At 41.9% G+C, this 17,293-nt stretch overlaps 2 protein-coding genes across 11 annotated transcripts in view; both read right to left on the bottom strand.

Moving 5' to 3' along the window:
- Window positions 1-4,527: 4,527 nt before the first annotated feature.
- On the bottom strand, window positions 4,528-8,781 carry LOC146435081 (uncharacterized). The gene is made up of 3 exons (XM_085064686.1): window positions 8,265-8,781; window positions 7,340-7,456; window positions 4,528-6,783 (listed from the first exon to the last, which is right to left on the bottom strand). The coding sequence occupies exons 1-3, from the start codon at window positions 8,317-8,319 to the stop codon at window positions 6,581-6,583; spliced, it is 375 nt and encodes a 124-aa protein (XP_084920812.1). The 5' UTR covers window positions 8,320-8,781; the 3' UTR covers window positions 4,528-6,580.
- A 141-nt stretch (window positions 8,782-8,922) lies between these two features.
- TACC2 (transforming acidic coiled-coil containing protein 2) overlaps window positions 8,923-17,293 on the bottom strand; it is a 125,947-nt gene continuing 117,576 nt past the window's right edge. For all 10 annotated transcript variants that reach the window (XM_085064679.1, XM_085064677.1, XM_085064674.1 and 7 more), the window contains 5 exons: window positions 16,682-16,725; window positions 11,276-11,436; window positions 10,815-10,921; window positions 10,202-10,322; window positions 8,923-9,493 (listed from right to left, as the gene is read on the bottom strand). In XM_085064679.1, the coding sequence (XP_084920805.1) occupies window positions 9,428-9,493; window positions 10,202-10,322; window positions 10,815-10,921; window positions 11,276-11,436; window positions 16,682-16,725 (499 nt within the window). In that variant the 3' untranslated portion in view covers window positions 8,923-9,427. The remainder of the gene's footprint in view (window positions 9,494-10,201; window positions 10,323-10,814; window positions 10,922-11,275; window positions 11,437-16,681; window positions 16,726-17,293) is intronic.

Genomic DNA, 17,293 nt, shown 5'->3' on the forward strand with positions numbered 1-17,293 from the left:
ATCAGCATAAAAAGCTTTGGATAAGCCATATTAAAGCAAAGGTCAGATGAGATCACTCGGCTGCTGATCGTTCATGAGCAAAGTATTGTTTTCAGTTTCCACAGGGGATGCTGACTTTTGAGGAGATGGGTTTTCCAGGGTCTGCTTCTCTCTGATGTTAACAGGAGGTGTCAAATCAAAGTGGTTTTTTTTCCCCTGCCTGTCATCATCCTCAGATGAGTCCCATCGAGGTCAGCTCTGAAAAACTTCCTGGCTTGCACAGTCCCTCATATATCACAGCTGAAATTGCCAGCAACTGATGGAACTCTGCAAACCCCTCCTCATTGAAAGAGCACTACACATATGCTGGGAGTAAAGAGGAAAATCTACTAAATCCAAAATAAAAAAGCATTGGAAGATGTAGGGAAGATGCTTTAGGGGAAGTTCCTTCCTGTCCTAAACCTCGGGGTGAGTGAACCAAACCAACCCAGGGACAAACCTCTGCTTTTCCTCTGCTGCATAGACATCACCAACGCAAAGCAGGCTGGCAGATTCCCTCCTCCTCATTCCCCTGATTACAGGAATGCTGAAAAACCTCTGCCAATGCCCCCCAGGCACAGCTCTGCCCGGATGATTTCCCCATCAGCATTTTTTCCTGGCTCAGTTCACTGCCCCACTCGGATTTGCTTCATCTCAATCACTGATTTGCTCTTTCCAGAGCCCTAATCACTGAAACAGAATATTTAACAGAACCAGACGTGTTTATCCAATATGAGGAGTCATAGTTGGCTGGGAGAATGTGGAAACAAGGGATGGAGGCTGCCAAGTACTCACAGGCACTGTTAATGGTGCAGTGCAAAAGAGCTGTCCAAAAAGACAGCTCCAGAAAGCAAAGTTTAACCCTTGGAAGGACTAAATGAGATGAAGGCAGGATTTGTCCCTTGCTGCTCTCTCCCACCCATGCCCAGCTCTCATGGGTGCAGTGCATCAAAAGGGAGACTAAAAAAGCCACCAAGGCCACTGGATGCTGCAGAGGTGCTCATTTCCCTTCTGTGACAGCAGATTTCTTCAAAAGTGTGTCCTGACCCCCAGCTCAGCTGTGATTTCAATGGATCCTGTGTTGTCCTCAGCTCCTGGGTCCCTGGCAGGCACCAGGGGAGCAGGAACTTTCCTCTGGAGGTGGCTCATGTGAGCTTTAACCATTGACTCTTCATATGCTCTGCATAAAGTAAAATAGAGCAAAACTCACCCTGCTGATAAAGGCTGCTAATCATCAGAGTGTGAAGAGGCAATTCAGAGATTATCCTCCCATTAGAAATGTCATTCCAGTGACACATATGGATAAGAATTTGAATTTAATAAATACACACTTGTGGAGATTTCATTTTCATTGGAAAGCCCTCCAAATATTGTAAAAGGGGTTAAAAACAAGTGGCTGAAAGGAGATGTTCATCCTCAGGATCTCAAAAATGTGTTGCAAAAGCTCTCTGAAGAGCACAGGAGCAGTTCCATGAATCAAAAATCTGTCTTCAAGGAAAATCAGGCTCTGACCTGGCTGAAGATAATCCAGCCTGTCCCTTTGGGCTCTAGAACACATCTGCAGGCACTGATTTTTTTGCACAGAAAGTCAGAAACTGAGGGTGACTGAGATTGCTGAAAACAAGACATCAGATGTTTCCAATGAAGGCAGTAGGGATCAGTGATTTGGACACCAGCCTTGTTTTTTTTTTTGGCTGAGCCTCTGCCACTGTTCAAATACCTTCCCCCCTTGAGCATCTAAAGGGAAAAATTAAAACCATTTTGGTGAGGATGAAAGGCAAGAAGTCCTCAAAAAAGGGAAATAACTTCAAGTGACAAATTTCCCTTCACCTGTCAAACATCTCACACTTGCAAGTCTTTTGAGATTGCAGCTAAAAGGGTTGTTTTTGAAAGAAATATTGCCTGTGGGGCAAAGCCAGGTTGCTGTAAAAGGGGTAAGGAATTTTAGGAATAGTGTGCTCCTTAATGGATTATGAGTGCTAAGTGTGGGAGAAAGGAGAGTTGGGTGGCTAAAAGAGAGGAGGGTTAGATGGGATATTGAGAAGGAATCCCTCCCTGTGAGGATGGAAAGGCCCTGGCACAGGGTGCCCAGAGAAGCTGTGGCTGCCCCTGGATCCCTGGCAGTGTCCAAGGCCAGGCTGGACAGGGCTTGGAGCAGCCTGGGACAGTGGAAGGTGTCCCTGCCATAGCAGGGGGTGGCACTGGATGAGCTTTAAGGTCTCTTCCAACCCAAACCATTCTGTTGTTCCATGATAAAATGCTCAGCCCCATCCTCCCACTCTCACTGCTCTGCTGTAGTTTTGTTCCAGAAAAGTGCATCACCTGTCTCCTTGGAAACTCATTCCCATGGCAACATGCAGGAATATCTCTGGCAGGCATGGCAGAGCTCTGACAGCCCTGCTTTTAGTGACACTTCTCATGGCATCGTCCCGAGGTTGTCAGATGATGTGAGCTCGCCTGTGTCAAGACACCACTTGGAAGATTTTCCACTGAGAACTTGTTTTTTGCAGTCTTTCACTCTCCTGCCTCTTGAACTCTCAGTCTGTGTATCACGACTTCCATTTTATCTGAAACGTGTTGCAAAATCCATGATTTTGCCTTTATCAGCAAAAACCCACAACCTCACATGAGATGTTTTTGACAAGACCTACTTTCCATAAAGCCAAGTACCACGAGCTGCTTCTGTGGCTCTTTCCAAACTCAATCCCACACTGCCTTTTCACTCGTGGGGTTTTTTTTTCTCAGATGCTAAGAAAGTTTACTTGTACCTATACCATCAACATAGCGAATTTCTCACTACACTCTTTCTGGGATTAACATTGTTATCATTTTTTCCCACTCTGTTGAGAGTAAATATGCCACATGTCAGAAATTCACGGATTAAAAATACCCTGTGCACTGCTGGCTGGGGGTGATAAGAGGGAGTGGATGTGTATGCAGGGTGATAACCTTGGGCTCTAGGAATGGCAGTCAGCAATTCTGATTTCAGAAGCATAAACTCCTCCCCAAGGGTGTGTTACCAGCCACAGCCAACAGCTCTGGCTATGTCCTAAATATCTGTAGGTCCAGAAAGGTCGAGACCCTTTGGAGTGATGAAATCTCACGGTGAAATCTGACACAGTTGGGCTTCCTTTGCACACAAAATCATGAAAACACAAGCTACATGCATGTTTTTTGTTTAATCCATACTGGACAGAGATGCATGACTAAAATTTCAGAAAAAAGGTTAAAAGTTAAGCTGTGGTTTGTGACACCAAGATGTAGTCTAAACTTCCATCACATTGGACAGCCAGTATTGAGGTGATCTTCTCTGATCTAGATTTGAAAGCCCACAAGAATTGCTTCTTCCTCACCAAGAGCAAGGGACAACCTGGTACCTTCACTCACTGTGGAAAAGTCAGGTGTGGATCAACACTGACCCACATTAAATGGCACATTCTCTGTCTGAGGGAGAGCTCAAGGCACTTTGCTCAGCTGTGCTCTCCTGGGAGGTTCCAAAGGCTCTTGCTGCCCTTGAGAACACGAGGAAAATAAGGGAATGCTGTTTGTACTGCCAAAACCAAGAGGATTGAGAGGAATAATGGAAATTATGATTTGGGGCTATAGTTACAACTGAGAGTTTCTCTCACTATATAAATCAGGAATCATGAATCACTTTGGAGATCCTTCCTTGAAGGTCAGAGGGCAGAGCTACACTCAAACCCAACTGAGCTCCTCCACAAATCCAGCTGATACAAGACTTGGAAAAGAAGTCCTGTCATTTGTAGTTGCAGCAGAAAGCATTTCAGTGTCAGTCTTTGCTCCTGCTGACATTAAGGAACAGAGAGTGAGCCTCTGGCTGCATCAGGAATTACACCTCACAACAACCAAACTAAAGGCAAATACTTTCTGTTTTACCTGTGACTGGGAATAGCTCTGCACATTCATGGCAAAGAAAACTTTAAAATATTTTCTCCATTTTTAATGGGGTTTAAAAAATATTCCTTCCATTTCATTTCCTTTTTTTTTTTCCCCATGGTTGTCTTCCTGTCAACATTTATGCCAAGAACCATTGCAAAAACACTCTGAAAACACCAATCCACAAAAGTGGTTTATCCTTTCTAGATACCCACATGCAGGCACACTTCAGGGTCATAATTAAGAAGGAAAAATGTCCTTTTTTTCTGTAAAAAGCCAAGCAGGGCCCGTGAGGGAGGCAGGATCAGAGGGAGGAGGTGGGAGCTGCTGAAGATCCCAGTCCTGGCTGCCGTCAGGAACGACAGATGGTGTTTGTCAAGAGGATAGAGATTTACCTTCTTATTTTACCATGGAAATATAGCAGCAAGAATGCTACCAGCATTCACTATTTTATCCAAGAGATTTAAGAAATACATCCCACATTAAAAAAAAAAAAAAACAACAAAAGAACCAAACAATAAAACCCAACAGGATTCCTGCAGGAAAACAGAGCACCAGATGCAACTGGAAATCCCAATTAAAAGAAGCAGTTGTATTTATCAAGAGACAATGTCAGCCATTGCATGGAATTTATTTTCTCATTAAGGAAATGCACTGAGCATATACAGAGATTACATTCAATACAGATTTATCATTACAGAACCACCAGAAGATAAAGATACAATCAATACCTGCTTCCCGTAGCAGAAGAGACTGAAGGAACTGCTTCAAGCTGAGAATGAAATTAAAAATAGTTACACCAATTTAAGTGAACTTTTTACAGATGAGACACTGGAGTCCAAATTATCATTCTCAGCCCAGATCTGCTGCATTGTTGCAATCTTTATATTCAACAGCTTTATCAGACTCGTGCCTAGAGACTAAAAATAGAGCAGAACTGCCTTGTCTGAGCTCATCTGAACAAAACCCCAGGAGAATCCAGCCAGTCTGAAGCCACAACCTACACGAGATGATGGAAGGATCCACACTGGGAAAAGAGCACAGTAGAACAAGGAAACAGTTCAGCCCCTGTGACAGGCAGCAGCTACAAGGCAGGCAAGGGTTACTCTACAGGGAGGATTCATTGATTTAACTTGAAGCTGCTCTCTAGAGTTTGCAATCTGAATAAAATTTTGGTCAATCTGCAGAATTCTACTACACACCGCCTGGAATTATTTTTTCCAAATAATTATACTGAAAAAAGTCACAACACAAAGCTAGTGGAAAAACTACTTTGCCACGTATTTTGTGAGTTCCATAGATTTGATGACCTAACATTTTTCCTACTAGGTAACTAAAACTAGAACTGGAAAGACCACCTCTACTTCAGCTACACCAGCTGGACTTTAAGCAGTCCTGTGCATGTTGTGTGCCAGGGGCTGGACCAGATCATCACAGCTGGACACTAAAATCTACAAATATCACTCATCTGCTTGCTTGGTGCTCTGAGTTTTGGATCAAAGGAGGTAGTGATGCACAATGCCTTCTCCTATGTGATCCTTTCTGGATCATTTACTTAGTAAAACTGCAATGAATGGGATTATTAAAAATATTGATTTAGTTCCTGATGCCTCTAAGTAATTTCATTCAATTTTGCAAAATGAAAAGGATATATAAACCAGCTCAAACTCAATCACATTGAGGGGAGATATATATACACTCTTATTCTCAAAAATGGAAGTCTAGGACAGTGGAGAATTATCTACATAACTGAAACCTCAAGAATTATAAACTTGAGTTATAATTTGCCTACAAGATGGGGATTAACCATTTGTTTTTAGAACCAGCAGAGGAAATAGATGGAGCCAATCTTTGGATGGAGTTTACCAGCTCAAAAACAACTTCCAAGCTCTTCTTTTTTCTTCTTCGTTCAATGCTGCGCTAAGATTCTCAAAGGATCAGAAAAGAGAAGACTGGAAGATGCTTTTTTCCCCAGAAAATACACACAAGCATAGAAACATGGAATGGTTTGGGTTGGAAAGGACCTTAAAGCCCAACCAGTTCCAACCCCCCTGCCTGGGCAAGGACACCTTCCACCATCCCAGGGTGCTCCAAACCCCATCCAACCTGGCCTTGGACACTGACAGGGACATAATATAATACATAATATACCTCCATGCATTATTCTCTTGTTGAACTTATCTTACCAGTTTGTATTAATACTAAATCATCTGTATTTCCAGTTTTCCGGCTTTGCCCATTATGCCAATGCTCTCTGAAAGATTAACTTGCTTGCTAGAATTTTCAGCCACTTTGTGCTTGAAAATTCTAGCTTGCTTTTGAATGTCTGCCAACAGTAAACAGCACTTAGCAGACATTTGTGCTTTACCTTACTACCAGGCTACCTGCAGCAAAGATTTCTCCTTATCTAAATTGCAGAAAAATGTTATGTATTCTCACAATCAACCCCTCAGGATAAACAAGAGGGCAGCGTTTCTTACACAGAGATCAAGACCTATTTAGCAGATGAAACAATTTTTATCTAAACATCTGTCAGGTCTTCCTACAGCTTTTTGCCTAGTGAGATATATGGTACATGGAGTGATGTGATTAGGAAATATTATCATCCCTTGCTACGAAGGCAGAGTTGTTGCTTCAGGATACTCTTTTTTTTTCCTTCTCCCCCTCATGTCAGCTTCAACAAGGGGTGCCAGAGCAGTGTGAAGACGAGGAGGGAGAAGCAGCTGGAGCTGGTGAGTCTGGGAGCCAAGCTCTTGGCGTTGCAGTTGTTGGAGTAGCAGCAGTGCACGCTCACCCCGGGCGCCCTCGATCCGTCCCTCCTCGCCCGCTCACAGAAGGACCTGAACGAGCAGGACTTCATGATGCCACCTGCAACAGAGCCACCGTGAGCCCACAGGGGCTGCAAGGGTCACCTGCATCCCCTCAGCATCTGCCTGAGCACCCAGCACTAAGCAACCCCCTTGGCTGTGGCTGCTCCTCACCAATAAATGAACACAACCACAACTCACAGCAGCATACCAAGCTGCCACTTAAATAACTCTAATTCATCTCAGATGCGACTGGTGCAGCTCGAATGTCTCTGGATGTGCCCAAGTGCAGGGGCTCATTAGCTTTTCCATCCTAATTTCCAGGCAAGTCACTGAAGTAAGAAGTGGGCAATACTTACAATCCTACTTTACAGCTTTCACAGACTGGGCACAGCTCATCCCAAATCCAACAAATCATTCCCAGTGGGATTTTGTGTCAGACTGCTGATACAACAAAATCAGCATTGAGATTTATTAATGGGGTTTATTTTTGAGAGGAAACCTTCACTTTTGGTTTTCTCCTTGACTTACGGTATATACACTCTTCCCTTTCCATCACTGATTATTTCTTTCTTTTCTGACAAACAGAACAAGTCTGACCTGTTGGTGACACTTACTTGCTTGTCCTCTAATGACTGCACAGGCATCTGCATGGCCTGGACACTGCTGGCTTCCTTGTCTGTTACAGTCCTCATCACTAGAGCCTACGCAGGTGTAACACTGCAGTGCTTCACCTGGGGGGAGGGAAAAGAGACCACTTAGAGTTTACAAGAAGTATTTGAAAATATCAATCTTTCTAATGTTGTCTGGAGCACGTGTTAAAAAATGAAAACAGTTTTGGAAAATCCAAAGATTCTGCAAATCTTATGAAGGTTTCTTACTTAGAAATGGTCCAGATACTGATTTTAAAACCCATAGTAATTTTAAAAAAATCAAACACAGATGATTTAGTTGTTACAATATGCACTTAAAATAATCCCAATACATGTGATGTTCTGTAACTGCATCCACATCCTCTTGTAAGAACATTTTCAGAGCAGAGCCCATAAGATGGTTTTTTTCCCCCCTCCATGATGATCTTTGATACACATGAAAAAGCACATTGTATAAACATAAAATCTTACAATGACCCACATTTCCTTTTCTCCTAAAGTATCAATTCAGATGGAAAGCACAACAGTATCTCTTGAGCTTTGCTCTCATTTAAACATTACAACCATAACTCAATCCTCTTTCTTTTCATTGGTTCAAACTATTTGGTATTTTCAAAGCCAAGCATGAATTTGAAAGGTATTTAAAATACCACACTTGAAGCTTGCAGAGCAGAAATGCCACCCTTGCTGTCAGTGGGGACATCTGAATTTGTTATCAGTCGTATTTATCTTTACAGAGGTGCAATTCTGTGCTGCTACCACACACACAAAATGACCTGAAACCAACCCAAGCCAGGAGAGGAGCCCAGAACAGCAAAGAGGCTCAGCCATGCCTGAGCTAGGAAATGCAAATGCAATAAAAAAAGGAAAGAAAAAGGAGTTGACTTACTTTTGAGGACAAAAAGGGAGCTGACAAGAACCAGGCTGAAGACTGTCCACATCATGGAGATCCAAGAGCTGCACCATTAGGCAAAGAAAGCAGTTTGTTTGCTAGTAAAGCCTTAATGCTTCTCTTACATGCCTAATCCTGTGCAGAGGATAACTTACAGGATAAAGAGGTGTTCAAGAGTGCTACTTATCGAGCTTATTCCGGCTGCACCTCTAATCACACCAACCTCATCTCCACACACCCTGCAGGCAAATTCTTCCAGGAGCAGGAAGGAGGAAATGTATTCACCTTTCAGTGCCAGACATGCTTAAAAACCATCCCATCACCACATGCCACAGCCTCCGACTCCTCCAACAGCCTCATTACATTTGCCCATGGGATTTGCTGGATCAGGGTCAGAGCATTAAATATTTTGGAGGATTAAGCCTATGCTTGAGACTTGAGTGGTCCAAATCCAACACATATATATATATATATATATATATATTTAGAGAGACAGTAAGATATAGACCTAGATATGGGCACATAAGCAGCATGCTCTTGTGACCCACAAAGTGCTCCAAGCAGCGACCCATGAAGAGCTTTCTGTGAAGGAATTAATTCCCAAGAGCATCTGGTGCTGAAATAAGCAAGTGAAGGACACAAAACAGAGCCATACTTATCTTCAACTTTCAACGAAAAAATTTATTTACAATAGAGAATTTCATTTGTGACATGCATTTTCCTCTTTTTTTTTTTTTTTTTTAGATTTTATTTTACAAATCAGCAAATGCAGATAAAGTTTACATTCCTTAAGGCAAGAGTCCCCATGCAAGTAATACATGTTTATATTAAATCCAAAAGACATCCAACATGGGAACTCATGTACAAAGGGAAGGCTAGGATCAGCAATTTGTAATTTCTTAGAGAACTTGACAATCTCCCTGATACAGGAACTTTGAGATCAACTTGCTATGAATTATACTATGAAAATGCAAACAATAGCAAGAAATTCTGATAGTCATCTTAGTACTGCATACAATTAAATCAACTTTATTTAGAAAGAAAATACAGTAGTGCATACGAAAAAGTGAAAATATAACCTGTCCACATAAACCTATGGACATCAGTGTGCCAATGGTCATATTGCACTCAATATCGAAGTCCAGAAATTTGGTTAAAAGTTAGCTTTTCCCCATTTTGGCAATCAGTTCATCACAAATCTTTGTTAATTCTTCTATCTCTTTATTCTGCAAAATAAACATATGAAGTATTAGGAGAATAAAATATGAATTAATATGGGTGCAGCATTAAGATGAAGGATTTTTATTTTTTAAAAAATATTACTATTGGGAGAAGTGTGAGAAAATTTTCTTCAATGCTGAGATATATATGCATATATAGTAAAACTAAGTGTTCATATTCATAGTACAGCTACATACATTCAAACAAATGCTTCCTTTTTTCCAAATACAGCTCCTCCAATTTCAATAAATCAAATTTAGCACCAAAGCAGACATTTATAGCAGTCATTCCCAGCACACCACAATAACGCATAGTGGAATTTTGTTTCTAGGCTGCACTTTTCTATTTTTTCATTATTTTCACCCTATCTTGCAGAGCTGCAAGCAAGGACGAGCTGTACTATGTCAAAGCAAGCTCCCTCGGCTGAGCTAGAGAACACAGAGATATAAATAGGCATTTCCTACAGACACTTTGGAATTAGCATTGGAATTACAGCTAACACTAAAAAGGGAAACAGAACCTGAGAGAAGAACTAAAGCAAGGTCTGGAATCTGAGAACTGAAGCAAACCTGGGTCCAGCTGCCCTAAGAGCCTGATGCACACAAGGGGTTTTGTCCTAAAATCTGGGCAGTGCTGCTGTCCCCAGGGCCAGGGAGCTGCAGGACAATCCTCAGGCAGACCTTGGCTCCAGGGAGAGCACACTGCTGATTTACCTTTTGTTCCAGTGTTCTCTCCAAGGCATCCACTTTCAGCTGCTCCTTCCGAAGGCTGGCCTGGTATGCTGCTTGCTCCTGCTGCGCCTTGCCCCTCACTTGTGCAATTTCAGCATTGGCTCTGCAAAAAACACAGGTTTTGGTCACATCAGGTTCTCTACAGGAAAAGGCAGAGGGTGCCCAAGGATGGACAGCACCTTAGGAGAATGGGGGAAAGGGTGGGATTGCCTTCTGCACATCTTGGATACATTCTGACACTTGTCTCTAAAGATTTTTCACAACCCCCTCTTGCTCAGCAGAGTCCTTTTTTAATGTTTGTGTTGCTCCCTTCATGCTTCTCTCAGATATCTGTGCTGGGGCCACAAATACGATTTGGGTAACAAGTGTTCTGTGGCAGTTTCCAAACCTGATCTCCAGTTCAGGGACTGTACCATGAGTCCTGAATGTGTACAATCTAAGCCCCATCCCTTGAAGTGTCCAAGGCCAGGCTGGACAGGGCTGGGAGCAACCTGGGATAGTGGAAGGTGTTCCTGCTCATTTCACGGGGTGGAACTAGATGATCTTTAAGGTCAGTTCCAAGCCAAACCATTCTATGAATGCATGGATCAATTACCTGTCCAGTTTTTCCTCAGCGTGAATTTTGAGCGCCTGGTATCTCTGCTCTTCCTTCTTTACTCGTGATAAATATTCCTGTGCGCATTTCTTCAACACTTCTTCATTCTTAAAAGAGAAGATGACATCAAATTTCATCCAAGAGGTTAAAATGCAGGACAGGCACCTATTTGTGGGAGTCACACACAGCTGTCTGAAGGGCTGCAGTCCAACACTCACATCCCCCCAGAGGCCACCTGAAGGAGAGTATTACACAATGCAAAAAAGCTTTGCAGTTCTTCTGTCTGCATTTGATAGCTTGCTGCAATCCTTCACCTGAGAATTATGGTCTGTCATGCTCTTTAGATCTGATGCAGGATGTCAGAAATAGCTGGAAACACCAGTCCTGCCTTCTGTTCAGCAGCAGTGGCACACAGAGCCTGCTCAGCTTTGCTCTTTGAAGGAGATGTTGACAGGACTCACCTTCCGAAACCCCTCCAGCACTTCTTTCATTTTCTCGTATCTCCTGAAAAGATCTGCCAGGGATTTCTCCACTGAGTTCAGATCGGCCAAAGCTTGTTCCTTCTCCACGATCAGCTGCTGAACAGTGTGGTGGGAGACTGATTTCTCTCTCTGTTCATCCTCTGAAAGAAGACAGGGGTAGGGAAAAGAGGGATTTTCAGAAGGGTAACAGTAGTAAGCACACTGATTTCAGTATCATCTACAGTTTTTACTATACTGTGCTCTATTTGGGTAAGTTTACAGGATCTAAAAAAGTCATTTTTATATAAGACACAAGCCTGTTTTGGAACACAGTCACTAAATAGAGTGATATTCAAATATTTTGATGTTGGGGGAGAATGTGAATGTATCTCAATACTGATGATTTCTTCACTCTGAACTCAGCTGTTCCCATAAAAAGGCAGGTGTTGGATTTCCTGTTTGCCTGAGGATGCACTAGCTAAGGAAAGGACATTTATGCACATTCCTAGCACTGGTCACAAATTATTTGCCATTGCTGATATCTGCTTGTCATCTCCTGGCATCTTCTAATCCTGCACAAACAAGGCACTTTGGTGGAATTCAACTCCAATTCCTCCCTTGGAAAAGCAGTGTTTTGCCAGCTCTCAGGATTACTGCAGCAAGTGACAGAAAGAAAATCTAACAGTAGACAGACTTCATAAGTGTAAAAAATCTGCAAAAAACATCTGCCAAGCTCCTCCTGTGTATAGTTAAATTCAAGCCAGGGATGGTGGGAAGAACATAACAGGAATCCAAATCCATATGGGGGAGAAATTTTCAAGGGAACTGACCTCATAATAAGCTGGAATATCCATATAGCACTGGAAGAAAATGTCTGGCATTGTCTTCCAAAATGCTGCATTGTTTTCTTGATATCCTAAACTATGATTCCATGTTTTAAGGGTTGCTTTGAATGACCCTGAAAGGAAAACCCACCCACAGAACACAGCAGCTCTATATTACCATTTTCCTTGGTCTATGATAGAAACTAAAAAAAGGTAAGAAGGTCTCCTGTGGAAAAAGCACAGGGCATTTCACAATGTACAACTTTTCATTTGGGCCTTTATATTTGGAAATATACAGAACTAAACAAGTTTGGTTTTTTATTTGAATAGAGGTTTTCATCTGAATTATGTATAGTGCTGGTCAGCTGTGAAATGTCAAAGCTGCTACTGTGAATTCCCAAACTGAGAGTCATCTTTTCCTTTTAAATATTCCATCCCAAAAATTCCGCATTTTTGCTGGCCTGACCAAGGGCAGAGAAGGGATGATACCATGCTGTACTCCTGACTATACTCTGTGCTCCTCTGCTCACCCCTGGCAGCACCTTGCTGGGGCAGAGCCTGACCTGAGCTTATTTTGCTCTCTGTGGTGCAGAAGATCAAAAGAACCAGAGAAGCTCTCAAGACCTGCTTGTAACACCTTTATTTTACTTGTGAACAAACATCTCTGACATGGCAGAGAAGCCCATGGCCCTGTAATACAACATCACTTGGATACATTTAACATTTTATTAAAAATAAACATTGTTTTCTATTTTGCTTTCTCAGAGCACAATATTTCCTGTATTGCTGTTGAAATTAATGCATTCTCAATCAAAACAAAATACCTTTTGTTGCCTTTTGTTTGTTTTTCTAAACCTGAGAAGCTGTCTCCTTGTGTTGCAGCACTGGATTTGTTTAATCGTGCTGGAGATTACACTCTGACTTGATAATTCCAAACCCCTTCCTGCTCTCTGGCAACACTTCTGTCACTGCAACTCCAGGCAGAGTTGAGAGATGACTTCACATGATCATCCAAAATACTTTAATGTATTTAAGGTCACATTTTTACTTTTTGTGACACTGCTGTCTGAGGTATTTTAGCAACTTTCTTATTTGTTTCTAGGGCAATCAGGAAGTTAATAATTCATGTCACTCCCTCACAGCCACTGAGCTCCTCTTCCTCTCAGTGCATCACAGGCTCTCCTCTCTCCTCTCAGCTGGATCAGCTCCTCCAGCACTCAATCTCCAGCATCATTTAAACTCATACATGGGAAACTGGGGCAAATGCTACAGAATCACAGGATGGTTTGGGTTGGAAGGCACCTTAAAGCTCATTTAGTTCCACTCCCTGCCACTAGAGCAGGTTGCAGCCCAGCCCAAGTGATGCTCCCAAACCAAAGTGGTTGAATACTACAAAAACAGACTAGAGTTTTATGTGGTATTTTCATAAAACCATTGAATGGTTTGGATTGGAAGGGATTTTCTATTTTCTAAGACTATGATATCATTTCAAAGAAATGTGCTGATCACAGTCTGCCAGTCCAATCTCAGATAAGCGGTTACACATACTTAATCCTAAATACATTTACAAGGCTATGTGATTAAAATATTTTAATTAAATGACTTCCATGTCTGCAACACACCCTGCCCAGGGCTCACCAACAATAACAGCAGTATGCTCAGGACTAGCACGATCCAAATTGACAGAATCAGAGCACCACCACGGCAGATCCGCTTTTGGGCTCAGCTCACTACTACTCACACGACTTAATGGGAATGCAGCAAACAGAGAACAAAAGCAAAAGAAATGAAATATGCAAAATGCTGGTGTGAAAGTTGGTGAAAAGCTTTACTTACCAGGCTTGCCTGTTTTGTTTTTGCAAGCAAATAGCAAGAAGCAACGAAAACGGAAGCAAAATAGAAAAATCGGGAATTGTTAGGAAAGCAGCAAATAAGTAATGCAACAACCTGTAATGCACAAAGCATAACATCTGTTTGTTCTGCACAAGGAGAATTTCATAATGTGTTCAAAGTATAAGGATACATTTTTTAATATGGGAAAAAACCTCAAACCAACATTAGATATGAGTCAATGAAAGGGAATTGGGATGTGACCCAGATGTGTTCAGGGTGGGCTGCAGGAACACTGGGGTCACACAGCCTCTGCTCCGTGGCTGACAGAGCAAACATGGGCATCAGGCACAAAGCAGCAGCACAAGCAGCAGGCTGGCCTGGAAAACCTAGTCTTTCTTCTCCCCCATCCCTTAGTGTAGACTAAAAAGTGTTGGGGGTTGAGGCAAATGTAAGAAAAAAAGGAAAAAAGAGTTAAAGCACCATTAAAAAATATGCCAAGTGCCACTAAGAGGGATCTCTACAGTGACAGCTTGCAAGCTCTGGCTGCAGAGTGTGGCACAAAGTAATCACATCAGCTAAGTTGGGTAATATTGGGCTCCATAGATGGATGACAGCAAATACTAAACCTTGCACAGCCCTTGAAATCAAAGGCAGTTGCTGTTTTCCATGCATCTTTTCAGTGCCTTTAGAGGCAAACATAGACAGCCATATATTCTAAATATGGGATATTTTCAGTATTCACTATACATACACACACCAATCTGCAAAAAGCTGAGCAGGACGTATCAACCTCATTGAATATTCATCAAAGGGACTGGTGAAATTGGTTTATATGCAGTGCCCTTCTACCAGGGCTGTATAGATAGCTCAGAAGGGTTAAACGATCTACAGAGACAGCACAGGAATTTCTTTTGTTAAGATGCACATTCTGCTTCAGCACTGAGGCATTATTGTGATTATAGGGCACTGAAGTACATGCAAATAGCAAACACACACGTGTTTCCCTCCACATGTGGCATTTGGATGAGTGAGTTCCTTTATCAGAAGGGACAGGAATTTACAAGAAATGGCATGAGAAAGTGGGACAATTAGATCAAAAATTTACATTAAATGCAGGGAGAAGCCTCACATTTAACGTATTACCATGCTGTAGGATTTGCATACTGCTCTAATTAACACAGAAAGGATGTTTTCTGTGTCGCTGTTGTTGGTTCAGTTCCTTTGCAAACAGACAGTAAATTAAATTACTTACAGCCATAGCCATTAAAAACTCACCATAGAGCGTCTGAGAGGCTCTGATACTCTGAATTTCAATTTTGAACGTCTATTTACTCAGTGGCCAATGGCCCAATGCTTAAATTATCCTTCATTCTTTGCAACAAGAGGAACTGGCAATGGTGGAATACTATGTACACCAAGGCTGTACTTTTGCCTCAGGACTCCTATTCTGTATCTAATTGTTGCACTGCAGTCTCAAAATTTGATTTTGTTTTAATCCATTTCTCAAAAATAGAATTTGAATTTATTATCAAAAAGAAACTTCTGTTGCTAACTGTAAGCATAACTTGGGAAAGAAGGACAGGTCCTTTGTGTGTCATTTCACTGGCCAGGTTGAGGGTGGAAGCCATATCAGTGCATGTTTAGTGTACACAAAACCAAAATAAGTTCTTTGCATACTCTGGTCACTCCTGCTTTAACATTTGCATGATGACAATGACAGACACCATGTCAGAAGGCAGCACGTTGGCTCAGTTGTATGTACAAAAGGCAATGGAGGCATAGCACCAGAGAGAATGAAGCCAGGCATAGTATTAGTGTTTATTATTCATTATTGTATATTTCATTATTTACTTTATTTATTATTGCTGTTGTTCTCATAAAATCTTATTTATTTATAGGTCCAGTTTGCCCTTCACTTGAAAGGAAATGGCTGAAAAATCCAGGAAAGCAGCAAAAGCACCAGACATTGGTGCTCTTCCCAGCAATTTTGGCTGGAGATCCCAAAATCCCACTCAGCCATTTGCCTTTCTGGGAAATAGCTCCAGCTGAAGCAGTACAAGGCAGCACAAGCTCCTGGTGCTTTCTATAGCCAGACTAATAAAAAGAGCTTTAGAAATCTTACAGGAGGCTTTAAAATCACATCCCAGGGGCCAAACCTCCCATGCTGAGGAGCCACAGGTGCCTTGCAACCTTTGGGACTGAAGTGCTACTGAGCATCGTTTTTTATTGGTGGGACATGCTGCTAGCAAATGTGGTTTTTTAATGACTGAGAGGCAAAATTTGTCACAATTTAGACCTAAAAAGAGACCCCTATGTCAGTAAGGAACTGGGGGGTGGATTGGCCACTCGTAACCTCCCAGCTGGGATTGGAGTTAATCTCGGTTTTGGTCTGATCGATGCACTTAGCACAGATAATCCCTGTTGTTGTGAAGAGCTAAGTTTGGTATCTGCCATTAAACAGCTGGGAGCTGATGCCTAAGGGGTTTTTAGGTCACTGAAAGTCTCTCCTGGAGAAACCCATGAATTTGAACCTGTTTCCTCTGAACCAGTTTGCTTTGCTACAGAAGGGAAAGCCCTGAGCTTTCCGTGTTACCTGAACTGCCCCGGGGGCTGCTGGCCCTGACTTTTCCTTACACTGGTGTCCTCAGATGCATTCACAATTCCCTGCAGCATCAGCAGATGCAGCCAGCATCAAAATGAAGCCCACAGACTTCCACCAGGGAGCATCTTTCACAGCAGGAACACCTACCTATCATCTGAGCAATCGTCTTCTCGTATTCCGAAACTATTTTTCTGTAAGAGGGGGAAAAAAAAAGAACTTTTGGCAAACAACATCATTGCTCACGCTTACTTAGCAAATAACACTATCAGTGACTGAGCTGTGGTGTTTTTAAGAGATACAGAACCCCATCACACATTATATGTTCTTTATTGCCCAAGTAACAATACAATTGCCCAATAAAACTATCAGTTTTAACACTGCACCTGATTTTTAATTCTCCATGGAAATCAATAAAGGTGAAGGAAGAAAGAAGAGATTGTTTTGAAACAGATTCTATTTTTTGAAGCATCATCCATCATGATTATAAACATAATCACACTGGTGTAACTCAAGAATTACAAAGAGCCTGATTTTTTCCATTACTTTCTCCCCCCTTCTCCATATTTGTGTTGGTTTGTTTTTAACAAAATCTTTAAGTAAACTTATAACTGGTAGCAAGTAAACCTAACAGGAGTAGAGTTGGCCATCATCCAAAATGTATCTCATCTTCTAAATGAATCTTCTCATGACTAAATGATTCACTACCACTTAAAAGAAAAAGATCAAAATATTCAACTGTGTAGCACAAAATCCATCATG

This window comes from Lichenostomus cassidix, chromosome 6, assembly GCF_008360975.1.
Source record: "Lichenostomus cassidix isolate B80296 chromosome 6, HeHo_3.0, whole genome shotgun sequence".
NCBI lineage: Eukaryota > Metazoa > Chordata > Aves > Passeriformes > Meliphagidae > Lichenostomus > Lichenostomus cassidix.

Bases quoted from the DNA above. Each gene is read 5' to 3' on its own strand.
- LOC146435081 (XM_085064686.1), bottom strand. From the start codon at position 8,319: ATGATGTGGACAGTCTTCAGCCTGGTTCTTGTCAGCTCCCTTTTTGTC. The intron at 7,457-8,264 runs GTAAGTCAACTC...CCCTCCCCCCAG, and splicing joins CTCCCTTTTTGTCCTCAAAA to GTGAAGCACTGCAGTGTTAC. The intron at 6,784-7,339 runs GTAAGTGTCACC...GCTCTGTTGCAG, and splicing joins AGTCATTAGAGGACAAGCAA to GTGGCATCATGAAGTCCTGC.